General features: G+C 42.0%; 1 protein-coding gene across 1 annotated transcript in view; it reads right to left on the reverse strand.

Moving 5' to 3' along the window:
* Positions 1-2,195, reverse strand: part of INPP5F (inositol polyphosphate-5-phosphatase F) — a 43,506-nt gene extending 41,311 nt beyond the window's left edge. Inside the window, exon 1 of the mRNA XM_063338833.1 lies at positions 1,908-2,195. Within this exon, the coding sequence (XP_063194903.1) occupies positions 1,908-2,004 (97 nt within the window). The 5' untranslated portion in view covers positions 2,005-2,195. The remainder of the gene's footprint in view (positions 1-1,907) is intronic.
* Positions 2,196-19,542: the final 17,347 nt, after the last annotated feature.

Consider the following 19,542-nt stretch of genomic DNA (forward strand, 5'->3'; position numbering starts at 1 on the left):
TCTTGGGTTTGCTTTCAACATTCTAAGGTACTTCATTTCACAGCCCTAGAGCCTGCTTTCAATAAGGTGATCCACAGACATGGCTGGAAAAACACAGCTACAAACATTGAAATGGGAAATCATGACTAACAATCAAAGAGTTTCAAGCAGGCTAAGAGACTTCAGTATCATATTACCTATCATTAAACCGTAGGTCACACACAATAGGGATCACATGTTTACCAGCTGAAAATTTAAAGGCAAGCTATGGACAAAATCCTGCTGAACAGTATGCAGACAAACTGTTGAGCGCTGGCAAAGCCTCCATGAAGTTATCAGACTTCAAGAAAAGAAAAAATAAATCACAGCAGCGGCTGCATGAAAACAAGTGATTGATGCTTTTAAAATTAAAGCTTTCAAACAGTCTCCAGAACTGCAGTTCACTAGTTCATGCTTTTATTATTACTCAGGGTCAAATGAGAGCTTTTATGCCTATGCAGATGATTATAACTATAGCAAATCTAAAACCAAGGGGCTTTTTCCCCCCACAAAAACATGCATGTCAATAACTAGTAGTCTTGTTAGCTAGCTTAACATCAAGTATTTTGTAAGATGATTTATAAATCAAAGTACTGCTGGACTTTCTAAGATAAGTGAAGCTGGGGGACAAGAATAAGTCATGTTAACTTGAGACAGACAGTAATTTTATCTAAGACATGTAAACAAATTGCACTGACAAGACAAAAGCATTATCATGACTCAAGTACAAAAACATAACACAAGAAAGACCAGTACGAAAAGCAGTTCTTTGGATAAACACAGATAACAATGGTATTTCATGCTTACATATAAAGTTATTCCAGCCTTTTAAAAAAGCTCATGAACTGTACTGTACTCAGACAGCCAACCTGGGCATGTACATGCTTGACTGGCTTTTTTGGCATAACATGGATCCCAATTTTAGAAACTTGCAAGTAACATCTGTGCAACCTGCCATACATTTTGCAAAATAGCTGGATATTTAGCGTATTCTTTAACTTATAAGCAAGAACACTACTGTCCTTTACATTTAAGTTACATCTATTACTCAGAGCAGGCTAATTTCTAAGGATGGCATTTCATTTTATAGACACCTTTACTGACTAACCTCCCAGATAGTGTATTGTAACTACCAGTTTTGAAATTTCCGTTAACACAACTCACTTTATCTACAGCTTTTGTTCCCATTACCTTCTTTGCAGCCTGATATTAATAACACATAGCCCTCCTCTGTAATTGCCATACTGCCTACAGTCACTAGAAAAATTTGAGAACAATTTACAAGCGTAGCCACCTGTTCAGTTTCTCCCCAGAGAGGGCCAGGTTTGCTCCAAGGGGCACAGTCACCATTTACCGGGAACACTGGCAAGCATCACTTATATAAGGCTGACACCAACACAAGATGGCCCTTCTCCTTTGGTGATGCTCCCCTGAGGGTGACCAGACGCATTTCAACATGATAAACTATTCGGGTTCCGCACGGGGAACTGGCAGGGGCTCCCCGACTGTGTTTTGCAGAGAAACAAACACTTTGTGTAAGAAAAAAATCCATCTGGAGGAGGCAGGTTCCTCGCTGGGACAGCGGTGCCAGGACAGGCGGCACCTCCCGCACCCAACCGGCCCCGGGAAGGCGGCGGCCCGGCATCGCCTCGGCCAAGCGGGGAGAGGCGGCCACCCACCTTCCCTAGCCGACCTTCGGCGTACCGAGCCCCGCCACCCTCACCCGGGGCTCGCCACCGGGCAATCTCAGCGGCGTTTAGGGTCCCGCCCTTCCCCTCAGCGCCCGTCTCCCCGGCCAAGCCACGCAGGGTGGGTGGGTGCCGGCCCGCCCTTCCCCACACAGGAAGCGGGCACCGAGGCGCGCCCCGGCGCCGGCCCCAGCCCCTCACCAGCTCTCAGCTGCAGGCTGCCGTCCCTCCGGCTGCACCACAGCGCCCGCTCCCCACTCTGCAGGATGTAGTGGTCCTTAGCTTGGAAGAGCTCCATCCTCGCACGCCGCCGCCGGGAGAGCAAGGCGACCGGGAGGGCGAGCGGGGCGCTCCCACCGCTCCGCAGCGGGACGGAAGGGGGAGGCAGGACCGGGCCGGGGCGCGCTCCCGAACCGAGCGCGGGTGCGCGCTGCCGCAGGGACCCGCCACCGCTCCCTCAGCCGACTGGGCGCGAGCGCGGGTTCCGGCCCCTCCCCTTCACGTGACGCTGCCCGTCAGCCCCCCCCGCCCCCTTTTAAAGGTGCAGCGCGGCGCGAGGCGGGACTTGCACGTGCCGAGGGGCGAGGCTCCCGCTCCCGCGCCCCTTGCGCCTCGCCCTCCCCTGAGACCCCGCCGGGACCGTGAGGGGACAGTGAGGGACGGGGGCGGCAGCGTCCCTCCTCCTCAGCGCCGGTGCTGCCCCAGCCTCCACTCAAAGGGGTCGGGGGCGGCCCGGCCTGGCTCCCGAGTGGCCCTGGCTCGCCTCAGTGCCCGGAGGGGTGCCGTGCCCCCGCAGGGCCGGGAAGGCTTTCAGCAGCGCAGGCCGCAGGCGGTTATAGCCAGCCACCACAGACGGAGCGGTAACAACCGCGCATGTATCCCCCAAGCTTTTCCTGCTTTTCCCAAAGGAGAGCTACTTTAATAATTGCTGGAAGCAGGCAGGAGTTGGTACAGTAGTTCAGCTAGTGGTGAAAGGAAATAGCACAGGACTCATTACAATTTTAAATATTTATACAGAAAGGAGCACCTACTGATACAAGGGCAATTATACCTTCTCCTCACCAGGCAACACAGGAAAATGTACCAGCCAACTCACCATTGCTACTGACCCCTCCCAGCCTTACCGGGCACTTGCCCACAGACTTCGAGGGTTTGTTTACAGCAGCCGTAGTCCCACTCCGTATAAAACTGAAGTAGAAATGGACGTAGACAAAAAGCATCCTGTCATGCGTACAGCAGTTTGGGAGCAGCTTTGTTGAAAGAGCACCTTCAGTATATCTCAAAAATCAATGGGGCAGGTAAGTAGTTTTACATAGTGCTGGAAAACCAATTTTCTCATCTTTTAAGTACATTTAAATAACATAGGTGTCCTGGTTTGAGGATGGAATAACATGAATGGAACTGAACTCTATTTGATTTGATAATAGATGCTAGTGTCTCTTAACGTTTTCCCCACAGCAGGTATGCAGAAGGACGCACTATTCTTTCTTGGCTACAGATCCCAATTTTGAAAATGCTATGCCTTGTGAATGCCCCGCAGCGTCCAGTGTAGCACTGTCCTGCCTAATTCTTGTATGTAGCAATCAATGCCATTGGCAGAATACTGGCAATGCTGGTAATTCAGACCACTCCTGCAGGTACTGGGCAAGAGAAGGGTTTAAGTGGCTTCTCAGCAATTTAATAAGTATATGTCCTTTGAATTACTTTCTTTTTGATTTTCCCATAAGCACAATGTCACGTATTTTCAAAGGCATATCAGACTCCACAGAAGTGCAGAACAGGGATGGATTGGTCCACGCCTTGTTTCCCAGCAGAACAACATAGTGCTGTTTTCTCACTTGCAAGTGAAATAATACATTTATAGTACCATAAAATGAAGCCTAGCCCAAGCAGGGAAGGCGTTGTGAAATTTCAGGTAGAATGAGTAGACAGCAGAGCTGTGATTGTAATGGGACATATTTTGTGTCTGAAAGCTCCCGGTGTGCAAAGAAAATTGTGTCTTTCTTGCCGTTTTAGCTGCCTAAAGGGAAGGACTGAGGAGCAGCAAGACCCTCAAAGTTTTTCAAATACTCAGCTCAGTAAAATTCTTGCTGCAGCTTCTCCTAGAGAGAAGTCACTCAGTGACCCTGCAAGGAAGCCTGCAATTCTCAGCCGAAAGAGATTCTTTTGCTCTCCTCTCCCTCTTCCCTGCCTTGCACAGGGGGGGACAGGCCAGGGGGACAGTAGTTTAGTTAGATAATGAGTCACAAGCAGCTTGCATCTTACTGGCAGTAGCTGCAGCATTCCCCTTTTCACAGAGAAGCATTTTCTTAAGGAAAAAAAGAAATTTGAGAAGTATTTATGTCTGAGATTTGTTAAGATGGGAGGTGAGGCAGGTTTTTGAGAAGTTAACTTTCATTAGGTAGAAGACTCTTCTAGCTGTCAGTTGTACATATCTGCCTGCCTGAAATATTTTGTTGTTGTTTTCTGGACAGTGCAAATAAACACCTTATTCAGTGGTACCATTCTTTCATTTCATTGTATAAATGTAAGCATTTGACTTTTACATATACATTGAATTAATTATCTGAGAAACCCACAAAGACTTTTAACTAAGATGATTAATATTGTCTTGTAAGAACAAATGATAATCAGTATGGAAATGACAGTAAGAAAGTTGTCCTGTCCCCTGCTATGGACGCCACCCACTTAGTTCGAGTGGCTCCATGAAGAGTTGGCTCAGCATTTGTCACACAACAGGAGAGTGGTAATCTCCAGCCAGGGCATGGGAGCTAGCAGTTGAGGGCAGAGATTTCCAAAATAAGTCTGTTCTGTCAGTGGCAGATCCATTTTAGGAATTTCCCTCCTCTGCCAGGGGTTTCTGCTTCCCTTTGTCAGGCCAAATGAAGAGTTCCTTCAGACACACTCTAGCTGGGAGCACTGAAACCTCTGCTGACAGAGAGGGGTGGACTACTGGGGAGGTTAGCCTCTTCAACTTGCAAATAAAAAGATTTACCAATTATTATTAAACTACCTACCACTGAACAGCACTACTTCAAAATGATTCTTTGAAAAGACTGGTTTCACTCTCATACAGCATTTCTCCATTAGTGTATTGCTATATATATATTAGTTATGCTACAAAATATGTGACTAAAGGGCATTAAGAAATAAGAAATCTCCTTATTAAATGTTAACATTCAAGACCCAGGTAAGAGCTTGATTTTGGAAGGTACTGAGCATTCCATCTCGAAAGGCATTTAATTGTATGCGTGACTTTAGATGTATAAATCAAATACGTTTGATTGGACATTAACATCTTTTAAGATGAGCATGTGCTTCAGAATTTTTCTGGTTTAAAACATCTCAGTGGGTCCAAAACATAACCGTTTACTTTTGCTCCCATCTCTTTCCTCTATTTCTGGGCAGTCTGCGCTATCATTTGCTAAATATTTATCACTGCCATTTGCAATATTATCTCTATTCTGCATGCATTTCCCAAATAGTTCAGTGTTGTAGTGCAATGCGTAAGGTTGCTATTAAAATCATTCAGAGCTCCTTGCAGGGATTCAAGGTCAAACTTTGTTTTGCCTTTGCTCACCCTTTGATTGGGGTTTTTATTGCCCTTGAGTCGTTTTCTGTTTACATGCAGCATGTTTTCCATAGATTGACAGCTGGGCAGTGTTTTTATGAGCCTGTCAGCTTTAGTTAGCAAAAAAAAATTGGAAAAGGAATTTTGCATTTTTGCAATTCATTGTCAATAGCTAATGGTAAGGATATACATAAGCTGACAATTAGTCATGCACTCTCACTCTCATTATTACCTGATTGCCCGCAGCTTGATTTCAAGTTTAAATGTTGATTAATGGGAAGTGATATGATTTAGCAACTGTCCACACTTGGAAGTACAATTGACTGGATAGATTAGGCAAATACACAACTCTTCCTGGGATGAATGATACCAGTTTTGGAAATCACACTGCAAGAGAGTGAGAGGATCTTTGTTTCTGTGTGAGGATCTAAAGGTCTGTGATTAAGAAGTCATGGAACTTTTTTGTTGTTGTTGTTCAGCTTTCATGCTCCTGGTAGCTTCCAGACAAACATCAGAAAAATCTTCTTTGGCAGTGAATACACCTCTAACATATTTGAAGACTCCTGTTTGCCTGCCTGATATCGTTATAGTCAGCTCCTTCCTCTTTTGCTATTAGAGAGACCAGTTTGTAGCTGCAGTTGGTGGAATTTTTACAGTATGGACATTTGCTGTTTTGCTTTTGACTGACAGGTTGAGCCATCACTTGTTTAGCTATTCGACGAGTGGAAATAATTTTTGCTGCCTTATTTATTCAAGGTATATTCAGTCTAATTGTTTACGGGATTGTCAGGTGCTATGATAAAGATGATAAAAAGCAGCCTTGGCACTGATATCAGCCAGCTCCCTCAGTAATTCTGGATGCATCCCATCAGGTCCCATGGACTTTCTATATGTCAGCTTATTTAACTAGTCCCTAACTCAGTTTTCCTCTACCTTTGGTAGGACTTCTGTACCCCAACTTTGCTATTAGACAGTGGCATGGGAGGCCTGAAAGCAAATCCTACAGTAAAATCTGAGGCAGAAAAGGCCTCAGCCTTTTCTATGTCCTTCATCACAGGGTTGCCCACCCCACACAGCAGTGGACTTACATTTTCATTAATCATCTTTTTGATGCCAAAGTAACTACAGAAGCCTTTCTTGTTACCCTTCGTACTCCTTGCCAGTTTTTAATCTAGATGTGCCTTCTCCTTCCTATTTTCATCCCTGTGTGCCCAGGCAGTGCATCTGTATTCTTCCTTGGTAGTCCCTACCCACTTACGCTTTCCATATGCTCCCTTTTTGCTTTTGAGCTTAGTTAGGTTTTCCCCATTCAGTCAGGCTGGCCTCCTGTTATGCCTGCTGGTTTTCTTGCAAGCTGTTTTTTTGCAGACAAGACAGACTGGTTTGCCTGTTTCTGTAACTCAGATGATTCTAAAGTGTTTCTACTAATACAGGAATATGAATAATAAATCCATGATGCTATACCCTTACTGTCTTAAGTCACATCCATTGATAAGAGCTTCTCCAATATTCCAATCATATTCTTTAATTTACCTAATCTTTCACATATTTACCAACCTGATAGCTCCCCAGCCGTGTGAGATGGTTAATAAACTATGATGCAAGAAGAGCTGTTGAGTGACCTTCCTCTTCTGAAATAGTTTTTTTTAAAAGACTTTTGTTGTGCTTTATATTATGCGTTAAACAGACACTCTGAAAAGCCTGCTTTGAGAAGGAACCTCCTCAGAACAAAAGTAACACAATAGGCTCTTCTGGTTGGCAATATAGCAGATAAAAAGAGATTTGTTTGTGACAGCCAACAGTTGCCACCAGAACACTTATGAAATACCTGTAAATGCACTTTCCCTATTATATACTTTTAAAAATACTTGTATGGTATGTTTTATAACAGAAAAATGCAAAACCACTGGCATGAATATTAGCTTTTGGCAAGAAAATGAAAACTTTCTCAAGAACAGGGAAGGCAGTTCAGCATAAGAATTTTTGCCTGAATTTATTTTTAGCTTGCTTTCCACTGGAATAACTTTTTCATATGGCAGCTGTAGTTGTTATCTCTAAAGGAAGAGCGACTCTGGTATTTCCTCGTTTCCCATGAAAACCTTTTACTTGCCAATGGGAATATTTCCATTGACTTCATGAGTTTCACTGAGCACATAGGAAAACAATAACATTTTCCCTTCAAAGCCTTCTGCAATATATTATATTGCTGCAATATACTCTATGGCTTATGGGTAATGTATTGATTTCCCTGTATTACACTTACTGTTAAGATCAAATCAATGAGACCATTTGCAAAAACAAATGAGAATGTTTTGACTGCCTACGATTCTTTTATTCTACAATTACAAATTTCACTTTGCTGACTACCAACCTAGTGCAATCACATATGAAAAGATTCCTGACTGTGTTGTTGGTCTGCCTTCATCAGTTAAAATACTATTTATAGTATACAAAGGCCACACGTAATTTGTAATTTCTCCAAGGTAAATGACAGGCTGCTCTTCAAAGCCATTGTAAGAAAATTCACAGCTAATTTAAAACAAACATTATGTGCTTTTCCTCATCTGATCACCTAGGCGTGCTGCTTTTCCAGTGGTTTTATAAGTGTATAGAGTAGACCAGTTCAGACACAGAAAGTCCTTTACCGAGTAGATTGTATTTTTTGCCCCACAGCCCCATTTCAGTCTTTTCGTTGATTAAGGGCTGATTAAGCATTAATCCCATTTGCCAGAAGGCATCAAGGAAGTCTACACAGCAGATTCATTTTTCCCAAGCGTGGGCTTTTGCACATTTGCCTTACAAGAGACTTTCCTTTCTAGACCTACGTTTGATCAAAGGAAATTTCAGTGTAGGTGTTTCTAAAACAGGCTTCCTCACAACCATATGTGTCTTTATTAGGGTGGCATGAGGTCACAATTTGGGCTTCTGTGGAAACATTTCCAAGACAACTTTGTTGTCTTGGTGGTTATAGCTACAAAACAGTATTTAACTCTGTGTCTTTGGAGTGGAGCAGAATAAATTTAATAAAAAATATGATGGAAATCCATTAGCAACTCATTGAAGATATATTCAGAAAAATAGGATTTAAAAACAGTCTGAGCAAGTTAATGGTTTTATTACCCTTTGGGAGAGCTTAGCTCCCTTTCTTTACTTTTAATTTAGTTAGGTTTTTTTAAGAGCAAAATACTTCACATTTCAAAAAAAGACCCAAGACTTTCGCTTTTAGAAAGTATGAAAAGTAAAATTTTAGGATCTCTGGAATTTAATATGTCTTTTAGAAAAAAAAAAGTTTTTCTGATGGTCTTTTGCCAATTTGAATCAATTTTGTAAGTAGCTTTCTTGGATGTTGCTTTATTTACCCTGATTTTTTTTTTATTTTAATATTATAGAAACAAAAAACATCCAGTTATCTTTGTAATGCTATTAGGGTTCATTGAATCTAGCTTTTTGCTCAAGATTTATCATACGTTCTGTCACTATTTATGAATATGACTACTCAGTTTCTTAGTACTGAGGCAATTTTATAGTAAAATAGCAAAGTATATGTATTCCATTCTTGGCATAACATAAATTTATGTGCTGTGAATACTGTTGAGGCTGAGCATCAAATAACACCTGAAGAATAGCAATAGTTGCCAAGTACTGAAGTGTTATACATTTCTGTCACTTTTCACCATTTTTGGCTGTCCTATGAAAAATAAATGTATTAGTTATTCAGTGCAAAAATCTCTTTCAGCTGAATGTGATGTAAATAAATGCAGTAAAACTCTAACCTTCCCTGGGTTTCTTTTTAAATCACTTTTCTCTTGCTCCCCATTCTCATGGAACTTATTATTTTATACAATATTTATTAATTATTATGCATTGTTTACATTACTGTTGTGCCCAGGAACCCTAGTTATGGATAAGGATCCCCCACAGTGATAGGTACTGTACAAAGCTAGAGCATAATGTCTGTTCAGTTCCAGAGATTTAGAACCATTACAAAAGACAAGGAACAATAACAGAAACAGATATTTAAAGGATGGAACATAAGATAATGAGACATTATTGATCAGGCCTGGAAGCCAGTGGTCTCAGCACCCCAGGATTTAAGCATTACCAAGTTGAGACGGAAAACATACTTTAGTACTCCATTCAATTATTACATTTTTAATATGAAATACTTATATCGTATCACTTTAGTTGACTTCATTTTCTATGTTGTGACTAACATGCTTTCAAAATAGCATATGCACTTACATAGTTGCAGCAAAAGCCTATGCAGTAAATTAATTTGGGGTCAAATTCTCCTTTCCTTACCCTGGAATATGTTCCAGAGGGAACTTTTCAGAGTAAGGTTTGACGTGCTGTGACATTCAGCAACAATACTGCTAAAGCCAGCTTAAATAATCATTTCCTCCTTCCCAGCTGTGTGTTTCTATTCCTGTACCCTGCCTGCACTGTATAGCCACAAGCATTTGTGCAGCATATTGTGAACTGAATTCAGGGAACTAATGCAGATGCAGAATAACCTACTAAAATACTGTTTATGAAACTGGACTCCAAATAACAGTAACCAGAGTAACAGTACACTTACCTAGCCCTTATTGAACAGAAGCAGCCTAATTTTATAGGGTTAGGATTTACCTTAGTGTCACTCACTTGGCAATTCATTCTGAGTTGCCAAGCAATGCAGAATCAGATCATGTCTACATTACGAATGCACTAATGCCAACCATGCCTACGTTAGCAAGCAAGTACAACAGGAAAGGATTCGGAGAATAAAACAGCTGGCACTGAAGATCCAGCTTCTGCACTATGCACATTCCAGGAGCTTTATTTGAGATCAGATCTAGTTTTGTCCTACAGACCCCTTAGCAACTGGAGCACATTAGATGCGGTCCTGGAGTGCATCTTTTGGTTTTGTTTCATCTCTAAGGAACCCAGTTCATGTGGTCATCCATACTTACAGCAGCAGAGTCCCGTGATGAAACACAGAGGGTTCCATCCAAAAGAGCTTTTCCAGCAACTGTTCCATCACCTTCCCAAATGACATGAGCTGAAACAGTAAGAGTGGTCTTCTGTAAGCCTTGCTGGGTCTCAACCAGATTTGCCAGCACAGATAGATATACTGGCTGAAGAGGTGATTATTTTTAACGCTGCTCGTGCAGTTACTGTAGCAGATGGATAGAAAGTTGCCACCTTGGACTTCCGGAGGGCAGACTTTGGTCTATTCAGGAGCCTGGCTGAGAGTCCCATGGGAGGAAGTCCTGAAGGGCAAAGGAGTGCAGGAAGGCTGGACAGTCTTCAAGAAGGAAGTCTTAAAGGCGCAAGAGCAGGCCATCCCCATGTGCCGAAAAACAAGTTGTCAGGGAAAAAGACTGGCCTGGCTGAACAGAGAGCTATGGTCACAACTCAGGGAATAAAATGAGAGTTTATGGCCTTTGGAAGAAAGGGCAGTCCACTCATGAGGACTGCAAGGATGTTGTGAGGCTATATAGGGAGAAAATTATAAGGGCCAAAGCCCAACTAGAACTTAATCTGGCTTCTGCTGTTAAGGAAAATAAAAATGTTTCTATAAATACATTAGCAATAAAAGGAGGACTAAAGATAATCTCCATCCTTTATTAGGCAGGGGGGGAGAAGGAACAAAGTTTCAGACCAAGGATGAAGAAAAGGCTGAGGTACTTAATGCCTTCTTTGCCTCAGTCTTTAGTAGTAGGACCAGTTGTTCCCTGAGTACCCAGCCTCCTGAACTAGAGACAGGGATGGGGAGCCTAATGAAGACCCCATAATCCAGGGGGAAATTATGAGTGACCTGCTACAGCACTTAGACAAACACAGGTCTATGGGGCCAGATGGGATCCACCCAAGGAGCTGGCGGAAGTGCTCACCAAGCCACTGTCCATCATTTATCAGCAGTCCTGGCAAACCAGGGAGGTCCCAGTTGACTGGCGTCTAGCAAATGTGACACCCATCCACAAGAAGGGCCAGAAGGAGGATCTGGAGAACTACAGGCCCGTCAGTCTGACCTTAGTGCCTTGGAAGGTTATGGAACAGATCATCCTGAGTGCCATTATGCAGCACATGAAGGACAACCAGGGGATCAGGCCCTGTCAGCATGGGTTCATGAAAGGCAGGTCCTGCTCGACAAACCTGATCTCCTTCTATGACAAAGTGACCTGCTTAGTGGATGAGGGAAAGGCTGTGCATGTTGTCTACCTAGACTTTAGTAAAGACTTTGACACCATTTCCTGCAGCATTCTCCTGGAGAAACTGGCTGCCCAAGGCATGGACAGGTGTTCTCTTCGCTGGGTAAAAAACTGGCTGGAGGGCCAGGCCCAGAGAGTTGTGGTGAATGGACTTAAATCCAGTTGGTGGCTGGTGACAAGTTGTGTTCCCCAGGGCTCAGTATCGGGGCCCAGTATCGGGGCCAGTTCTGTTTAATGTCTTTATCGATGTGGATGAGGGGATCGAGTGCACCCTCATTCAGTTTGCAGATGACACCAAGTTGGGTGGGAGTGTCGACCTGCTTGAGGGCAGGAAGGCTCTACAGAGGGATCTGGAGAGGCTGGATCAATGGCCGACACCATTGGTATGAGGTTCTACAAGGCCAAGTGCCGGGTCCTGCTCTTGGGTCACAACAACCCCATGCAGCACTACAGGCTTGGGGAAGAGTGGCTGGAAAGCTGCCTGGTGGAAAAGGAACAGGGAGTGTTGGTCAACGGTCAGCTGAACATGAGCCAGCAGTGTGCCCAGGTGGCCAAGAAGGCCAACAGCATCCTGGCCTGTATCAAGAATAGTGCAGCCAGCAGGACTGGGGCAGTGACTGTCCCCCTGTACTCGGCACTGGTGAGGTCCTACCTCAAGTGCTGTGTCCAGTTTTGGGCCCCTCACCGCAAAAAAGACATTGAGGTGCTGTTGCGGGTCCAGAGGAGGGCAATGAAGCTGGTGAGGGGTCTGGAGCACAAGTCTTGTGACGAGCGGCTGAGGGAGCTGGGGTTGTTTAGCCTGGAGAAAAGGAGGCTGAGGGGAGACCTTATCGCTCTCTACAGCTCCCTGAAAGGAGGGTGTAGCGAAGTGGGGGTCAGTCTCTTCTTCCAGGTAACAAGTGATAGCACAAGAGGAAACAATCTGAAGTTGCGCCAGGGGAGGTTTAGGATGGATATTAGGAAAAATTTCTTCGCAGAAAGGGTTATCAAACATTGGAACAGGCTGTCCAGGGAAGTGGTTGAATCACCATCCTTGGAGTTATTTAAAAGATGGGTAGACATGGTGCTGAGGGACATGGTTTAGTGGTGATTTTGTCAGTATTACATTAATGGTTGGACTCGATGATCTTAAAGGTCCCTTCCAACCTAGATGATTCTATGATTCTATAATAAAACCTTATTGACATCCATACCCACTGCTTTCTAATAACACTCATGTTTAGAGAACCTCAACCTCTACATAAAGCTGCATTTACATTGCAGATAAACACATCAGTATTTAAGAGAAGAGTAGGGGTGTATGAAGTTCTAAGAGTGACACTGAATCCTTTTCTCCCGAGAGCAGAATCTCTAGCTGCTAGGTGATAATTTAGGTCAAAAACCACTATCAGCTTTTCCTTCATCTGTGGCTTGTGGATAAAAAAAGTCACGTATAGAATTTGCAATCCTCAAGCTCTTGATGTGCAGTTAAGTGCTGTACCAGTAATTAGAATTCTTATGACTCTCAAAGGGCTAAACCAGAAAATTAAAAGAACTTTATTGTCCTGTGAGATTATATGTTCTATACTTGAATAACTAGGATAGATGATCATTGCTATATACAGGCTAAAAGTGTTTATTGCTGGCTTTGCATTCCTTGTGCAATCATATGTAGGTCATTGTAAAACCTAGGGAAAGAAGATAGATGCAAGACTGAAAAAGAGACTGAAAAAAGGCTGAAAATCTGAATCCTTGTCCTATCTGCCTGGCCTTGGTTGGATAATGTACTCTCTACCTCACTATTACATATGTGCTAAAGATAGTATTTCCCTACCGTGCAGAGGTATTGTAGCCTTACTATATTGATACACATAAAATGTTTTAAACTGCTATGGTGAAAGAGTTTTCGTTCATATTTATAGGCAGATAAATGAAAGCAAGCTCCAAATTTTATGGAAATAATAATAATAAAAAAAAACTGATGTAAGACTACGTCTTAGACAAATCAGGGAACTTTGTATTGTCATTGGAGTCAGTCAGGTTTTGCATTTGTGAAGGACAATGCCAGTGAGAAGCCGAGGTGGAATCAGAGCCACATGTAACACTTGACAATTACTAACATGCTTTTCACTTTGTTTGATATTTTAATTATGTTACAACATATATATATATTTATATACGAGCAATATATATACTGCATATCTGTAATAGCTTTATGCCTTAAGTCTATGACTATGTGTGATAAGTCAGAGAGCTGTAACACTATGACTGATATGTAGCTACACAGATAATTCAGCTTTACCTGAAGATGTTTCTGAGAAAAGGCTGAAGCCATTCCTAAACAAAATTTTAAGACATCCTAGAACCTACTTATAAATAGTCAATTACCTCTTTGCGGGAAGAGGCACGCAAAGAATTGCAAGGCACCATTTCATTTATTAAGGCATCATGGGCCTGCCATATACAGCATTACACCATATAGAATGTAGGAGGAAATAGATTTATCTCTGAGTAATTATTGAAGGGAAAAATTACAAGCATGTGTTATTGTTGCAGGTGCCTACACTATGTCATCGATCCGGTAGGACCGGGTGGAGACTTGATAACCTCAGAGAAGTAAGTACTGATCTTTGAAAACTAAGAGGCTCCAGAAAGCAGGAAAAGTATTTGGGCTTCTAATTTACCAGTATTTTCCAATGTCTGCAAAATCAATGGGAGGTTATTGCTTTATATATATCGATGAGTCTGTGTCACCATCCTGAGCCTTAAAAAAGGGAAAGTGGGAAGACTCAAGGAATTTTAGATCAGACAGACCCTTTTCTTAAATGAAAAAACAATAGAAAAAGATAATCAAAATATGAATTTTGAAGTTCCCACAAGACAACGGAGTGTTAAGAAACAGTTAACATAATAAATTTAAGATTTAGTCGATGCATTTTTCTTCTTATGACAGTCTAGCAGTCTTGGGTGATAGTGTATATCTGCACTTAATATGACCATTGATCCTGTCTCGTGTTTTTCCCGTAACTATCTAAGGAAATATGGTCCAGTTACAATACCTCCACAATCCCATATAGTTGGGGAGTTTTTCTTGTTGAGTGGTTACTAATGGTCAATTCAGAAGTTTGGTACTGTCCTGTATCTTTACCAGTGGCCCAAATAATGGAATAACAAGTGTACTTAGTAAATTATCAAGCTACAAGGCCCTGAAAGCGCACTGGGTATCAGGATACCATTATGAGATTATTGTGGTGAGTTGAATAAATTACCTGAAATGAATGAAATGACTGGCAAGAGAAAAATTTCCAAGAGGAAATGATCATCAGTTTAAATACAAGCCCAGGAACAGCTGGTTAATCAGGAGTTCTGGGGTAATCCTAGATCATAAATTGATCAGCCAAGCAGTAACAAAAAAATTAAAAAAAAATCCAGTTATACTAAAATGAATACACAGGAGCATTATACGTAAGACCTATGCAGTAATCCTTTTATTCTACTATAAGACCTCAGTGGGAATACTATATTGTTTGATACAACCGTTTCAAGTATTATCAACTGAAAACAGGCTGAAGGAAATCAACGGTAATCTGAATTTTAGAAGCTGTGATTTATGATTTGAAGAATTAGGATTCTTTAGACTAGTTTCTCATGGGAAACAGGAAGAGAGTCTTGAAATATATAAAAATTACTGGAAAGAGGGCTAGAATAACTGATTTCTTTGTCCACTGTCACTGAATCATACAATGGTTGAGGTTGAAAGGTACGTGTGGTCCAATTCCACCGCTCACAGCAGGGTCACTGGAGCAGGTTGCCCAGGACCATGTCCAGTGGGGTTTTGAGTATCTCCAAAGATGGTGACTCCACAGCTGCTCTGGGGAACCTGTGCCAGTGTTTGACCATCCTCACAATGAAAAAGTCTTTTCTTATCTTTAAGTGGAATTTCCTGTATTTCAGTTTGTGCCCATTTCCTCTTGTCCTGTCACTGGATACTACTGAGAAGAGTCTGGCCCCATCTTCTTTTCCTCCTCCCCTCAGGCATTTATACACATTGATAAGATCCCCCCTGAGCCTATTCTTTTTGAGGCTAAACAATCCCAGGTCTTATCCCAGATAAAACAAGAAGTAGTGAGCATAATTGCAGGAAGAATGAGTTAGACAGAAACAGAATTTGGATAAATAATCATGGGAATAGACTGCTCACTGAAGTCAGCTGGGCAATGTCCACGCCTAGTGTTTTTTAAGCACAGGTTGGGCAAGACAGGAATGAGGGAATGTGATTTCCTGTTCACAACCTGTAATGATTTGTTGCAACCTTATTTTTTTAATCTCACTTGCGTTGCCCATCTCCACATTCCTTAACCTTCTCTTCATCCATCCCATTCTGTCTTTCTTCTCTTGTGCATATATCTGTCAAGTAGTAGCAGAAGCTCTTGTCAAGGCATAGCAACACCACAGAACTGCAAATACTTGCTAGCTAGCCAGAAATTGCAAAGTTCATCCTACCTAACCCTCTTCGCCTGCTGCTTTTCTTCCAGTTGCGTTCTGAGTCTTCAGAATGATGGCCTTAGTGTCATGTTCTGTGCTCAAGTCTTCTTGCCTCAAACCTGCCTCGTTATAAATAATGTGCACATTGAACTTAAGCATACAGATCCACCGTAGAAACACTAGGATTTTCAAATTTCAGGCCAATGGATTCTAGCACTTCCTTAAGGCTGTAGATACTTCGTCAGAAAGTTCGGGCCATAGCCTCTCGATTTATTGTTTTAAGAAAAAATGAACAGGAAAAAAGAGAAAAAAGGCTGGCATTCCATTTTTCCACGCTCAGCCATGCTTACCTCTTTATAAAAGCAGTAGTTTTTGCCAAAAAAATCCCAGCCTCTAAAAATGAGAAAATAAACATGAGCAAGTCCCCAAATAACTTTCCTGCTCAACTAAAAGGGGTTGAAAAGAGGTTTCTGAGAGACCAGCTAGTGCATTATGCATGCAATTGTTCTGTTTGGCTGATTTGATTTGCCTCAAGCCTCATGTTAATTATAGTGAAAAAGATAAATACAGATTCTCTATTTAAATTTGATAACAATCTTAAAAATAAATGGTACTACCCTACTCTTAATCAAACACGGCATCCACAGGCAAATGCAATTTAACACTAAGAAAACCAGCTGTGGTCTCAGATTTGATTCTCAGTTGGAGTATGTAATTTTAAGTAGTCATCTATCCTTTAGTTTTGTTCAATGTGTTTGGATTCAGCTTATGGAAGATAAAATAAAAAATTATGTCCTGCCACAGCAGTATAATGCCTATGGGAAGGACTGGGAATCAACACTGCTGGGTTATACTACTGATACTACAAATAATTTACCACGGCATTTGTAAATCAAGCAATAGGCATATGACCCATCCCTGTGAAGTTATGACTGGAAAGCACTTTGGAATCATATAAATAAAATACTAGATAAGTACACATAAGAGCATGCACAGTTCCCCGAGAGGGAAATTAGGCAAAAAATAATCCCCAACCATTGTGACAATAGAATAATTTATGTGGACAGTACTCCATTATGCAAAGACCAATTTTTGCTCTGTGCTTTACATATCCTGTTCTTACAGTCCTGTTTGTTCAAGAGAAGGCTGCATCAACTATTATATCAAAAAGATGGGAGCAACCCTTAGAGTCAGATGCTTGTGACTTCTTGGCAGCTTTTTTTGCTGACATAAGTCACTTTAAAATAGTATATGCAATCACTCCCTCTCAGGGAAAAAGTGGCTTGTATGAATTCTGGCCTGGCCTGGCTTTGAGAAACAGAAACCTCGACAAAAGAAAGGTTTAGTGAATAAGTGATTGTGATTTTAATGCCTTGCTCTTTTAAAATGAGTGTTTCAGAAATCAAAGTGTAGATATACCAATGTTGGTCAGAAGGGACTTCTGGTGATCATTAGTCCAACCTTCCACTTGAAGCAGCACTTTGTTAAAAAGCAGAGCTGAAATTTTATATTTTGCTAGTCCTTGGAAGCCCCACAGTGCAGCTGCCCGCTGCCATATAAGGAAAAATCACTCTGATACAAAGTACTGGAACTACTTGACTCCTGCTCATATTTTGTGCTTTTGAGGTTTGAAGGGTTTCAGCCGTCTCTTGCTAGCCTACGCTCATAAGAACACCAGTACTGAGCTGAAAATGGTGCTTTTCTGTCGTAAGACTGATACAAACATTACCTGCTCTGGCAAAGAAGCGCCTACCTCAGTGACTGTCCCTGTTTCTTGTGCTGGCCTCAGGTGGGATTTTTTTCCATTCTTATATTCATATAAAATTGCTCAGTTAGAACAAGAACCTGGATGTCTTAGTGCTCTAGCAGACAGGAATAAAATCAAGGAAATCAAGGAGTTTTGTTTCTTTCATAGATTTTTTTCTATATTGAAAATATTCCTATATTTTCCTGTATTGTAAAAAAAAACAAAACAACAAACCCAAAACAGTTAAACCTGGAACTGCTGCAACATGAGCTATGAGCTGCTGTGGCACAAATTGGTTGTGTCACCTTCTCTCTACTCATCATTCCACCCTCAGCCCTCAGTGCTTAATTAAAAGTATATTTCAAAGTGGCTGCTTTAGAAAGAGTCGCCGAGACCGTAAATTCTCCCCAGGGAGCCGGGAGGTAGCGCCGGGTTTGTCCGGGTGCTCGGTCGGGGAAACCCGCGGCTGCGGGGCGGGAGGCGGCGGCGGTGGCGATGGCGGTGGTGGCACCACCCGCGGGACTCCGTTGCCCTCTGCTGGTCGCTGGGGACCGTTCTTGTCCCAGGTTCGACGTCAAGTTGCTCTTGACGTCATACATGGAGACAAGAAGCGCACATGACGGCGACAGTCGGCTGGAATGAATGCTTGGGCTGTATTTTCCACTTGCAGTAATGCAACTGCATCAGGTGGCCCTGAGAAAGATAATTTTATCACGGTATAAAATTACACCGCATATGCTGGTTTTAATAATAATGCTGTAATGGCCTCTTTATATAACTTGTGGCTGTATGATGAATGCTAAATTACCATTTACTGACATTGTTAGTTTCTTCAGCTGATTGGATTTTGCCATTATCAGCACACCATATAGCAAACAAAGTTAGTTAGAAACATGTTTCTTGGCTCAAGACCAAAGAACTTCGTCTTTTTAGATTTTAAATTTGAAAGATTTTCAGAGCTTGGTTGTGCCTTCTGCACATGACCTGCTAGAATCACACCTGAAATGTCCATATGTATTAATACCAAATTTGGGCTTTTCTTCCTCCATCATGTACTCAGATTATGTTCCAACTTCTGCAAAGGAAGCTTCAGCTGTGCAGTCCTTGGGACAGAAAAGCCACCGGGGGGAACAGAGAAAATCGTAAGCACAAAAAGCTCCCTGACTTTCCTGCCCCTGTGTGACAGGAGTGTTACAGGACAGGATGCATCAGGAGTGGATTACACTGATGGATCAGGCTCTGATCCAAGAACTACTGGAGACTCATGCAGAGTTCCCAGTGGAAAAATTCTGGACAAAATGCAAAAATATCACCATGTGACACTAGGAGAATTTCACCATCTAGATGAAGGAGCTTGGATGGTACAAAATCTGAGTCGATAATTATAAAAATAAATGCTTTAAGCCTCCCTGTAAAAATCTGAGAATAAATGTTTTACGTTAATGGAATTAAGACAGTAGAGTAATTTGCTTGGAGTGGCGATTGTAAGGAACATGTCACTCTAAGCAACCAGAACCAGCATCATCAAGTTTTCTTCTTCCATCACCACTGCCTGCCACTTACATACAGATCCTCTGCTAAACTGGTGTCAGTGAATCTTCACAAGCAGTGTGTCCTGAAGTTAATAAACCACAAGCATAAAAGGGGCAGTTTGTACCTTTCAGCTGTTGCCCCAGCTGAGCCTCTGTAAATTATGCACTAGTGCATTTAAGAGCTCACAAAAACAAGAAAGCATGATTTACGGTAAATAAATAAAGTACTGGCTTGTCAGAATTCACAAATAATAAAGATGTGGCTAAATTCCACATTCCTCATTCGATAAAAGCACCAATTCAAGTGAATGACTAAAAGCTGTAAACC

This window comes from Chroicocephalus ridibundus, chromosome 6, assembly GCF_963924245.1.
Source record: "Chroicocephalus ridibundus chromosome 6, bChrRid1.1, whole genome shotgun sequence".
In the NCBI taxonomy this organism is placed as follows: Eukaryota; Metazoa; Chordata; class Aves; order Charadriiformes; family Laridae; genus Chroicocephalus; species Chroicocephalus ridibundus.